The sequence below is a fragment of the Garra rufa genome, chromosome 14 (assembly GCF_049309525.1).
Source record: "Garra rufa chromosome 14, GarRuf1.0, whole genome shotgun sequence".
Lineage (NCBI taxonomy): Eukaryota > Metazoa > Chordata > Actinopteri > Cypriniformes > Cyprinidae > Garra > Garra rufa.
The window spans coordinates 29,102,524-29,115,462 of NC_133374.1; the positions used below are offsets into that span (position 1 = coordinate 29,102,524).

Here is a 12,939-nt window from a genome sequence, read left to right on the forward strand (position 1 = left end):
ATATGGGCTCAAAGTGTGAATTGAAAACAGAAAATGAACCCTACATTGAGTTTATTGTCTCGTTATATGTGTGTATTACTTAAGTTAAAACACAACACTTGAAAACAACTATAAACTTTGATCTTAAACCTTTTTCTTCTAAATGTCTTTGTCATTATTGCCATGCCAAGGTTCAAAGTAAAAAAAGGAAGTGACCGTCACCCTGTATGACCCACATTCTATTATGTGTATGCTTCAGTGGGATGTTTGACCTGTCTTACTCACCTTCACCTGTCTCAGTTGCTTTCCTTAAATTTGGATTAAAGACTCTAGATGCCTATGTTTAAAATAAATTACTTGGCCTTATAGGAGTAGTTCATCCAAAACAGGCCATCCAAGATGTAGATGAGTTTCTTCATTGGAACAGATGGTTTAAAGAAATTTTGCAACACTTGCTCATCAATGGATCATTTGCAATGCATCAGTGCCATCAGAATTAGAGTCCAAACTGTTCATAAAAACATGAACAATAAAAACACAATAATCCACAAGTAATCCAGACGACTCCAGTCTATCATTTAACGTGATAAAGTAAAACACGTATTTTTGGGTGAACTGTTCCTTTAAGGATTATGTCAACTTTTCAGGAAGCAGTATTTTATAATCAACAAACCTTACTTCATTGTGATATAGTTATCTTTCCATTCAATAATAAATTATAAAACACGCAAACAATTGTCTGGTCTGCATTTCATTAAAGAAATAAAAATGAGGAAGCAAAATGTTGAAGCTGCTGATCTGTGGCTGATGAATGTTAAGACATCAGACTGGCTCCCCCTTATGTTACAAAGTCATTCAGTCAATACAAACAGCTTGTTATATAACAGTTTACTTAGTATAATTAATTTTATAATTCTACATTGTGCAGATGTACCAGGGCATGAATATTGAAATCCAAAAAACACATTTACCTAAACATGTTTTAAATGTGCTTTAAATTATCACAATGCAAGTTTAATACATTCCTTTTGTGGTACATAAATGTTTTTATTTATTTGTGTGTTCTAAATCTGTTGGATGCACATAGTTATGTTCAAATTTGGCATAAGGATTGATTAAGTACATCAGATTGCTAATGCCAGTTGTTGCTTCAGGCAGAGATTGTCCTGCGTCTCACTGCCCATGTAATTACAGCAAGAATAATTCATATGACCATAGTTACCACAGACACAGAAATGACTAGAACTGTCAAATTCATGCCTTGGTTTGATTTTCCTGGGGGGTTTGGAGCAGGGAGGATCTTTGAAGCTTGAGCAATGTTGGAGGTTTCAGATTTCACATTTTGTTGATCCTGTGACTGAACCACAAAGAAGAGTGTGGTGCCATTTTGGATTTGGAAACTGAGATTGAATGAATGCTGTTCAACTGATCCAGCCTCCTGAGGTGGTACAGCAGATGTGTTGACTGCATGGCCATTGCTGAAGTTGTCATGCAAAAAAATTAAAGATGCATTGTTTCATGATCTAACTTTAAAGTAACTTCTATGTGTCAGTAAGGATGTTAAAGAAATGAAAAATTTTACATTTTAAGCACTGTTTGTGTAGTGGACCGCGCATTCCAGGGCCCAGTTTATGGCGAGGGCCCCTCCCTGGCCACAATAGTGGACAAAGGTTTGCTACATTTTGATTGGATCTTGGTGGACTAACATAAGCAAACTGTCCATCGCCATCAGATAAGGATGCCAGGACAACTGCCAGACACCTCTTAGAGGGCATGAAGAAGACCTTTGGTACAAAACCCGGGAAGGACAGAGCCTCCTATTGGTCAAGATGCAGTTTCTGCCGTCCACCCACCTTGAGACTGTTTCCTAAGGTTGGTCCTGTGATGGTCATAAAAATTCCTTAGGATCTCCAGAAGCAGCAGCAATGGGTGAAACAAAGAGAGATCACAAAGATCCATCCAAATCCATTCATAACTATGTTTTCAAACCTTGAACTGATGCAAACCATAGCACACACATCTTATACTTATTCAGAGAAATAAGTATTCTCACTGACAGCGATGTGTAGTGCAACATCTTACACAAACTCAGCTGTTAATGGACAAATGAATGCATGCATGACAGTTCAATCTTTTCCCATCATGTTTGGACTTAATGTGTTCATTACATGACCAAATGTTTTCTGATTGTGTTTTGGAAAGTGAGAAATGCACCAGTAAAACTTTATTGACACTTTTCTAACTTTGTGTTTGGACTATGCAAATGACTTCCACAAGAGGAAAGAAGGGTTGGCTACCCCATGTCCCCCCGCTCTGATGGAACCAGCCAATCGCAGCATGGAAGTGGAGAAGCGCCAAATTGCAATCTCCTCCTCATCGGAAAGGCATAAAGGTACCTCTCCAAAAGACACTCCTTGTTCTGAGTCTGTGGCCCGTTACAGGGAAGGCAGCAACAGATAACCTTTCTGAGGCTGCGGCCCGTTACAGGGAAGGCAGCAACAGATAACCGTTCTGAGTCTGTGGCCCGTTACAGGGAAGGCAGCAACAGATAACTGTTCTGAGTCTCCGGCACGTCCAGGGGACAGTAACAGATACACCATGGTTCTGAGTCTGAGCCCCGGCAGGGTAAGACACTAACAGAGCAACAAAGTACTGATACACCTCCATTCTGAGTCTCTGGCACGTCCAGGGGACAGTAACAGATCAAACTTCTTTCTGAGTCTGTGGCCCATTACTGGGAAGGCAGCAACAGATACCTCCATTCTGAGTCTCCAGCTCCACAAGAGAGAGAGACACTAACAGACACAACCATTCTGAGCCTACTGTCCAGCGAGACAACAACAGATGCAGCACGTCCTGAGTCTCCATCCGAGAGAGAGACAAAGCGGATTGACCAAGTTCTGAGTCTCTAGCCCAGAGAGGCAGAAGACCAACAGACATTTGCAACTAGGTTAAACCTTCACTTCAGGTACCTTTGCTTGCTTGTTCCAAGCTAAGGGCCTTCAGCACCTACACCAGGGCCACATCTGCGTGTTCCAGATCTTAGGACCCTTTGGTGCTCCAGGAGATCAGCATCCTACAGCGCTTCACGTTCAAGGCTGTCGAAACGGATTCCTGCTCCTTTTCCCACTGACTGCTCCCAGCACAACCAGTGGACGAATTCACCGCCACCGGACTGCTCACTCAACCACAGAGAACGTAAATATCACTTCCAAACTTCTTCCAGAGTCCTTGGCATTGTTGTGTACTATCAGTATATGATCTTTCTAATTTACATTAGATATTGTATAGCTTATTGCAGTTGATAACAAATAATAGCTCATTTATTTGTTTGATGCATACTAAGGTTCTTTACCTTATTTGTTTCAGAGTAGCAACAGTTTATCTTTCCATAAGATAACATAGCTATGACATAGCAACACCCAACTGAATCACATTTTATGCATCTTATGCACTTTATTCCTTTTGCATTTATGGTATTCATTTAATAGTTGATTACTCTTGTCTATCTTTTGTTAATAAAATGTATTTTATTACACTTGTGTCTTCCTTGTGTTGATAATACAGTGAGAGGTTCTACAAGTTAGATATCCCACCAATCTTTCTTATGTGATGTACTCATAACCGCACATTAAGTGACGTGATCCAAGAATCATAACGTCATTGGTGATATGAGTACCCATCACTACACTATTTCGCCTTCCTAGTGGGCGAAAGCAGAACTCACTACATAATTGGCGTCCCTATTTGGGCCAAGTTAAAATGTCTTTACGAATGAGTAAATGAATCATTCACTCAAACAATTTGTTTATAACACATATTCATTTAGAAACAAAACTCACAAGCTGTGTTACAAATGACAGGATCCCTAGAGTATTCACTAACCCTATTCACTGAACACAGCATATCTGTTGAAGTTCACTTCACTTGACAAAATGTGTTAATTTGGGACACTGGGCAAAGTCATCAAAAACAAATATTGATCTCAGGGTTTACCGTCTACCACATATCCAGGTACGTATGGTGCACCACTCTTTTTTGGGACAGCAAATCTGGTTTGTCCATCTTGATTTTTGACTCTTACTTTCAAGCTGCTTCTCCCATTTACCATCTTTGTGAAATATCTAGAATAGATTCCATCACCTTGAGAAGCATCAGCTCCTGTAAAAGATGGATCTCTAATTTGTTTGGGCACAAGTTGCAAATGTACCTTACTGTTGAGTGCACACTTGGAACAAGAATTATAGGTCATTTACCTGCTCCATTGTCCAGCAGTTGCAATTCATGTACTGACCCAGTTTCTGACTCCAACGTAGCCGAAACATTAGCATTTATGACAGGCCTGTAATTCTGACTAACCTCAGCAAACACTATCATGGATTTATTGCCGTCTCTGGACTGCTGGTTCATGTGGGATTGACAATGATAGGGGGAACATCAGCATGTGATGCTTGACTTGTTACTGTTATAGTGAAAGCCTGAAGTGTTGTAGTTTGTATACTGTACTTCCATTCTCCAGTCTACCAAACACAATATATTAAAAGCAATAAAGATAAAGGAAATGGTTAGATGAAGGTTTGTCTGAGTGTATTATTTAAGTGTAAAAAAAGTGTATATAAATTGTTAGTAATAAACTCTTTCTCATTCTTAAGCTGTTGCTAAACATATTTTGTTAATGGTTATCTAAATCCTGTGGTTCAGATGCCTTTTATTCTGTTACGATAACAATTTCTTTCATGTTTTATGAACTGAACAAACTTAATAAATAACTGGCTGATAAAGGTTGTCTCACCTCTGCAGTTTCTGGAACATTTAAAGTGACTGTTTTCTGTGATACATCATGACTCTTTTCTGAGTCTAGAATAAGCCACTTGGTGACTGTATGTAAATGTTAGGTAAACTTCTTTCAAAGATTATAACAAAGCTGGTTTTGTTCCCAACAGTCTGATCCACTGAATCTGTCCCATTGAACCAATCAGATGTTCTTGCTACAACACTCTCTAGCTAAAGGAATGATGAAAATGATTATGATTAAAATACAAATTCATAACACTCTCAGAATAATGTATTGTGGAAAATGAGAAAAACTTTGACAAACTTGAACTAACTCCTTTGTGTAATCTCCAGTTGATAATGAAAGCGAAGCAAACGCGTCCATTAACTGGTTGGAGGTCAAATCATCACTGGCATATATAAATTTTCCTCCTATTTTCATCATGAAATGTTTTTGCATTGAATTATGAACTGGCTGTTGTATGATATTCTCTGAGTTATTAATTGTGCTAATATCACTTACCAGTGTGTTCTGCCATTACTGTCAGTACATAAGCTGCACTCTTGCTAAATGCTAATGTGCTTATAATGGCACCACTTTGAATTGCATTTGGAGCACAACCATCAATGTTGTCCATTGCCTGACCATCTGTCAGAAAAATGAGTTCACCTCCTGATACTTCCCCACTGTCCTCTTGAAGTACCTGATAGATTTGAAGAAAAAAGGTCACTGAAACTGAAATAACTCAAAATACTTAATACATCACAAACATACAATATGCATACTAGTAAAATTAATATGGCACCTGTAAGCCTTCCCTAAGACCCAAACACATGCTTGTTGACCCATCTGCTACTTTTGGTAACAGTTTAATAAGATTCTCTCTTGTGGTGTCACTGTCAATAGTAGTCAAGGGACGCAGAGTAGAAGCATAAGTACTAAAGGTTACAATTCCAACACTGGCTTGATCCTCAATGATGTCCCGCAGGAAATGTGTGGCAGCAGAAGAATTCTAGAGCCCTAGAAAAAAAAAAGTTTCCCTGGTTGCAAAATGATTTATTGTAATTATATATTTATTATTGATTTGTTTTCAAATGAAGTTAATATCTGTTGTTGCGTACTGGCATGCTTCCTGAGACATCAAGGATGAGGCAAATGACCCGTTGCATTCGCTGCACAATTTTAAAAGACGGTGGTGGTGGAGAAGACTGCAGTGGTTTCAGAGAACAAAGTGCGTCTTTATCCACAGAATCCTCAAATATTACAGTCCATGTTGCTTTGCCACATTTTTAATTTTGCAAGTTTGGGGCTTCATAATTGTGCTCGTTGTCACTGCAAAATGTGCTCACCAGAAAACATAATGTCCTGCTTAATTGCAGATATCAACAAACACTCAAGGACAGATTATAGCTCAATAAGACCCGGACAGGAAGGGGGTTAAAACAAAATGCACTGAATTTCAACATTATATCTTAAAGTGAGACCTTGCAGATTTAAATTTACAATTCAAACTTTATATTTGCAAATGTGACTTATCAAGCAGCTGTTAAATTGATATAGATATTATTTGTTGGACTTAACATCTATTACATTGCAAATAGAGGAAAACATTCTGTGACCTCTTTGGTCCAAGTTCTAAGTTCATTTACTAGTTAACCCTTTAAATGCATACAGTACCTCGGGTCTTTAGCGACCCCGGATGCCATTCACTGCCCTCTCCTTCCTTCATTCTTTCTAAGTTTGACATCAACTTTCTTAGTATTCCTTAAACCAGAGCTATTCAATCATCTTCATCCGGCCTGAGGGAGAAGTACGCGCAGGTGGCTTGAATTGTTTTTGCACTAATTAGTTTGTCCACTAGGCGGCAACACTGGCCCGGGCCAGCCAAAAAAGAAAAGCAAGAGAGCCAAGAACAACAACAGTCTACCGGAGACCGCAACATCAGATTTGACGGCAGATTTGACAAGCGCTGTAAGGCTCCAGACTGCGACCAAATCGTCGTATTTTTTCTTCCGGTGCGAATAAATTTTGTGAGCGGTCGCACTGGCGCGACCACTGCGTTATTCAACTCATAAGCGCTGCTATTTCTGTTTCATATAAGAAACTTAAAACGGCAAACGAAACGAAAGAGAAACCAAACGTTTATCAGCTCGGAGCGCAACGCAAACACAAAAGTGTCCGAGCACAGAACAGCCTTTACTCGGGAACCAAAGCTATTTTCGTGACACTGTAACTGCACAGTGCTGCAAGATCCAGTGAGAAGTGTTTGAATTTGCACAGAATTAATTAAGGTTGCTGCGAGATCTAGTGAGAATCATTCAAATTCTGCTCAGAATTCTGAATTCTGTTATAAACAGCGCTGAGGTATGTCACAGAAAACCAGAAGTAATGTTAACTTAAGCATAGTCGAATGTTATTACTGCATTCATTTCAGGGTTTGTACAACCTTTTGAGAGAGAAATTCAAGCACTTTTCAATGACTTTCAAGCATTTTGCACAACTATTTCTAGCACTTCAAAGCTCTTATAAATTTGAATTTTATTTTGATGGCCAAAATATACTTTGTGGTAAACAAACACTTATGTAAAATTAAAAATACATCAAATCACAATTATAACCAGTATATGGCAATAATAATCTGTATAGTTTATGCATATACAATTTGTAGTTTATGTGAAGGTTGTTTTAAAATCACCAAAATAAAAGTTGATATATATTTCAGAGCCTATTAAATAGTGAAAATATTGCCTTTTAATTCTACTGTAATGTTGAATTGACGTAATTAATATGTTAAACTGAGAGAAAATTGATTTAATAGAGACACTAGTATCAGTATTGATATCAATACTTCATTAATAATTGGCTACTTGGTAAAAAGATGCCATTAAACATATATTTAAAATATACTTTGTTGTTTCTACCTTAATTTGGAGGTTCAGTGTGAAATTATGACAATATGAATATATAAATATGCGATGAATCATGATTAATTGCAGAAAAATGTGTGATTTTTTTATTTTTTTTAAATTGGTTAACAGACAGCACTAATGTTAACCTTTTATAGATGTTGGTGATGGTAATATTAGTTCATTTTAGTGAATATTTCAATTTAATTGTATAGGCCCCCCCTAGAAAGAGATCGGGACGGCCCCACCCCCTTGGCCCCCTTCAATTTTTCAGTTTGATAATCCGGCCCTCAAATGAATCTAATTGAATAGCCCTGCCTTAAACGATTCATTATAAACAATATAACATAATATTGACTTTGAAGTCATTGAAAACGATAGTTTGAGAATATGGTTGAGATCGCGAACATGAGCCAGATCCTAAATATACTGTGGAAATGAGCTCTAGGGATAATGACAATGGTAAAATCATTTGCATAAATTAAATACTCCTAAGTTTCAAAAAGTGAAGATATTCTTTATTGTTCTTAGAATACCAAGATAATTTTTTGCTATTGCAAAAGTTAAAGATCCATCCGTGCTGGATATATAGGTCAACGTAATAATTCATGCATTTAATGGTTAATAAGATCATTTTGAGGAATGTTTGAAAACATGTAAACTCAGTACTTACAGAATCCAGGCTTGGCAGGAACATTAAGGAGCTGTTTGTGTTTTGATTTTTGCTTGGAAAAAACTTGCACTTCTCTGTAGGTAGTGAAGTTTGTGGATCGATACAGCACCGTTGAAGAGATCCTCCAGCAGTAACCTCATAGAACTGACCTTTAATGTCTTTGCTACACCTAAATATCAACAAGATATCAATAGTACTTCCAATTTCAAAGGATTTTTTAATAATATTTTCTTTTATTAAGTGTTTATAACCTTGTAGCTTCAATATGACGATTAGAGTGGTAGAATGGTTTTTTGTCATTGGTGTCATCATACACGCCCCATCTCAGATGAGCCCACTCATGCACAAAAACTTTTCCTACAAAATAACAGTCAAACTGTTAATAAAACAAACAGGTGCTGGATTAATAGGCAGATTAAATATCTTATTATTTTATTATAAATTGATACATGTTGAAGGAAGTTCAACAATATTCACCTCTTAATCCGTAAAGCTGGATGACTGTGTCATTTAGGAGGTAGTCCGGGGTGAAATGAATGTACTCTCCCTCCTCTCCACATTCATCATACTGTTTAGTATAGGGTTCATCCCCCTGTGCAGGATTATCAATTCTTATTTTGGCCTGTGTTTGACAATAGAAATAATGTCAGCAACATCATATGCGATTGAAGACTGGAAATTAATATTTTACAAGTTTAAATGCCATCATGCTCAGTACTTTATCAAACGACTCTGTTCTTGCTTTGGTAACATTAGTGTAGTTCCAGTGAGGTGAGACTAGTATTGTAGCTTTTTTTAAATAGACCTTTTTATCCAATGCTTCATAAAGATAATGCGACCCCTCAGTGACCATTTCCTGTCAAAAAAAAAAATTAAAAGAAAAAAAAAAAATCTCGGAATGAGTGTATTTATTACATTAGTTTAATTTAAATGAAATCTTTTTCAATTTATACAGCAAAGTCTTCTAAGTCCACGAAATCTAATAATGCACATAAAGTAAAAAAAAAAAAAAAAAAAAAAAAAAAACACGCTTACCTAGATTTTATCAATAAGTCTGTCATCCTGCGGTGCTTTTGAACTGATTGCAATTATGATGTCAACATAACCATTTCCATCTAGTTTGATTCCAGTTGAGGTGGATGACAGCAACATCCACAATAAGACAAACACCGTTCTTGAGTCCATAGCTGTGGAGTTTAGATGAACAGCAACAACCGAACCGAACCGAACCGAACCACTATGCATTCATAAATGATTAATAAGTGATATGTGTAACAAGGAGTCAGAGACATTCGTCCTGGTCCCCCTCTCCTCCCAGATCCACAGCGGGCTTAAGCAAGGTGACATGGAAAGTGGGTGAGATACGGTAATGAGCAGGTAATTCAAGACGGAATGACACAGGGGTGATTTGCTTGATGATTTTGAATGGACCCACGTACCTTGGGCTGAGCTTTTTACTGGGGAGTCGCAACCTCAGATCCCTGGTGGAGAGCCAGACCCACTGTCCGACCTGGTACTGGGGGGCAGCTCTCCGCAGGCGGTTGGCTTGGCGGGTCACTCGTTGAATAGCCTGCTGAAGATTGGTGTGTGCCAGGTCCCAGGTCGCCTCACTCCTCCGTAGCCTTGTGTCCACCGCTGGGAGATTCGTAGGTTCCCCGGACCATGGAAATAATGGAGGTTGGAAGCCCAGCACGCACTGGAATGGAGTGAGTTGAGTGGAGGGTTTCCTCAAAAATTCTGGGTGTACTCAGCCCACAAGAGGTAGTCACTCCAGTCCTCCTGATGGAGATGACAGTAGGCCCGTAGGAAGCGGGACAGCTCTTGATTCAGCCTCTCAAACTGCCCGTTGGATTGTGGATGGTATCATGACGTGAGGCTGATGTTGACGTTCAGTTGTGACCAGAGAGCCTTCCACACACGTGACGTGAATTGTGGGCCTCGATCCGACACTATGTCCTCAGGCAAACCGGAAAACCGGAAAACCTGGTTGAGCAAAGCCTGAGCCGTCTCCCAGGCTGTAGGAAGTTTGGGAAGTGGGATGAGACGGCATGCCTTAGAGAACCGATCGATGATGGTGAGGATCACAGTGTTGTGGTTGGAGGGTGGCAAGTCGGTCATGAAGTCCACAGCAAGGTGGGACCAAGGTCTTTCTGGGATGGGGAGAGGCTGGAGCAGACCTGCGGGACGCTGACGAAGAGACTTGGTCTGATTACATGTGATACACTCCCTGACGAAGGTTAGGATCTGCTAAGTCATGGAGGGCCACCAAAACTTATTGAGCACCAGTTCTCTGGTGGCCTGGACGCCGGGATGACCCGCACTGGGATTCTCATGAATCAAGGTGAGTAAGCGTTGTCGTAGGGGAGCTGGGACGTATGTTAACCCGGGAGGACACTCGGGAGGGGTTGGATCTGCATTTAGGGCCTCGGAGATCTCGGCCATGATGTCCCATTGTACGGGAGAGACGATCAGAGAGGTGGGAACGATGGTGGCAGGAGAAATGTCAGTCTGGGATCGGTCGTGCTGGCGGGAGAGTGCGTCAGCCTTTCCGTTCTTAGACCCGGGCCGGTAGGTGATGGTGAAGTGAAATCTGGAGAAGAACAGTGACCACCTGGCTTGGCGAGCGTTGAGACGTCGGGCTGTTCTCAAGTATTCCAGATTCTTGTGGTCAGTTAGAATGAGGAAAGGAACGTTGGAACCCTCCAGCCAATGCCTCCATTCCTCCAAGGCCACCTTCATGGCCAGCAGCTCTCTGTAGAGCCCTGCATTTGAGCCCTAGGGCCGGGCTTCGGGCCAATTTTCACGTCATAACTTGCACGCATATCGGGCTTCGGGCCTGCTTTAGAAAAAAACTTAAAAAAAAAAAGTTTAATGAGATTTAATGCGTGCGTCCCCGGAAGCGCCAGTGATGCCTAACTCGCGCATAGCAGAGTATGAGCGGAGCGGAGCGGTGTGATTTTGAATGGAGGAAGGAGCGGATTTTTTTAAAAGTCGGAGCGTCATGGTTTTCACTCTCTTCAAGAGCGCTCCACCACCGCTCCATCATGAATACAATTCATGCCAATGGTCCATAATATAACTGCACATTAAGCAGGAAATCATATGTTAAACATGTTTAGCTAGAGATGGATCACTCAAATCAGAAATAATGTGATCTGTAGGTAAAATAACTGACGAAAACGTATTATTTTCATTACAAACTTTGCACTGGATAAAGCAGCAATACTCTTTTAATGCTGACAATTATTAGCTGTGGTCGGAACAAATATTGCAAACTAGTGTTTGAAACTCTCCTGTTATTTTATTTTATTATATTTTATGAACAGGACTGTTACATTTCAAACATACTTTTTTTTTTTTTTTTTTTTTTTTTGACGCGGAGCGGTGTTTCTGATATCAGTGAGCGAGGAGTGGAGCTGGAGCAGAGCGATTATTAAATGCAAGGAGCGCGGGGGGAAATTGTTGCCGCTCCACTCCGCTTACATACTTTGCGCAGCACAGAGATTTTCAGCCACGTGGTAAAGTTGTGTTTTTGAAGTTTTCTATATTATTATTTATTCTTTATATATTTGTTCATTATTCGTTTACTTTACCACTGCGACTTTGTATGTTCCGGTTTTGCGCAGCAGAGCTGCCTGCCCTGTTCGAAATGCCTTTGTTCTGAGATGGTGATAATAAACTTTAAATCTAACATTGTGATATATTGATGTTTGTTTTATATCTGTGGATTGCATTGTAGACTAGTCAAGTGTTGATTTGATATATAGGTTAAATTGAGTAAACTCACTGTGGACCACATACCGCTTGGATATCGATGTCACTTAAAAAACTAAAACTTACATTTAAAAAACAAACAAACAAACAAACAAAAAACTCCAAACATTTCTCTAAATTGTTCTGATAAAAAAACGAAACGAAAAAACATAAACTTTCTATTAAATACGAATCTGGTCTATTTTAATGGCTGTAACAGTATAAGCTGTTTGGCGGAAAAAAAGACGGGCTTTGGGTCGGACTCGGGCCAAAATTTTTGATAAGCTGTCGGACACGGGCCGGGCTACAGCCTGTGCGTTTCGGGCCAGGGCCGGGCTAGGGCTTAGATTTAAGGCCCGTGCAGGGCTCTAGCTCTCTGTCCCCGACATCATAGTTACGTTCGGCGGGATTGAGCTTGCGGGAGTAGAAGACACAAGGGTACAGCTTGGCTGGGGTTCCATGGCGTTGAGACAGGATGGCTCCAATGCCAGTGTTGGAGGCGTCTACCTCTACAGTGAATTGATGCTGTGGATCGGGGTGTTTCAGAATGGGAGCAGAGGTGAAGCGAGTCTTCAGATCTTGAAAGGCTCTCTCGCAGGGGGAAGTCCACGTCAGTTTGTTGGATCCGCCACGAGTGAGGGAAGTCAGGGGAGCCGCCACTTGGCTGAAACCGCGGATGAATCTCCGATAGAAGTTGGCAAAGCCCAGGAAGCGCTGTAGATCCATGACGGTCTGAGGTCGAGGCTATTGAAGGATGGCGGTGACCTTGTTGTCGTCCATCGTGACGCCCTCGGCGGAAATTATGTACCCTAGGAAGGAGACGGTGGAGAGGTGAAAGGCGCACTTGGGTAACT

General features: G+C 40.3%; 1 protein-coding gene across 1 annotated transcript; it reads right to left on the bottom strand.

Moving 5' to 3' along the window:
* Positions 1 to 3,964: 3,964 nt before the first annotated feature.
* On the bottom strand, positions 3,965 to 9,517 carry LOC141284370 (calcium-activated chloride channel regulator 3A-1-like). Its single transcript, XM_073817364.1, is given in 14 exon segments — positions 3,965 to 4,140; positions 4,236 to 4,397; positions 4,400 to 4,499; positions 4,772 to 4,842; positions 4,845 to 4,983; positions 5,078 to 5,184; positions 5,276 to 5,456; positions 5,559 to 5,765; positions 5,875 to 6,097; positions 8,322 to 8,501; positions 8,584 to 8,689; positions 8,810 to 8,954; positions 9,051 to 9,188; positions 9,368 to 9,517. Coding segments are annotated over 14 exon segments (2,085 nt in total).
* Between the last annotated feature and the right edge of the window lie 3,422 nt (positions 9,518 to 12,939).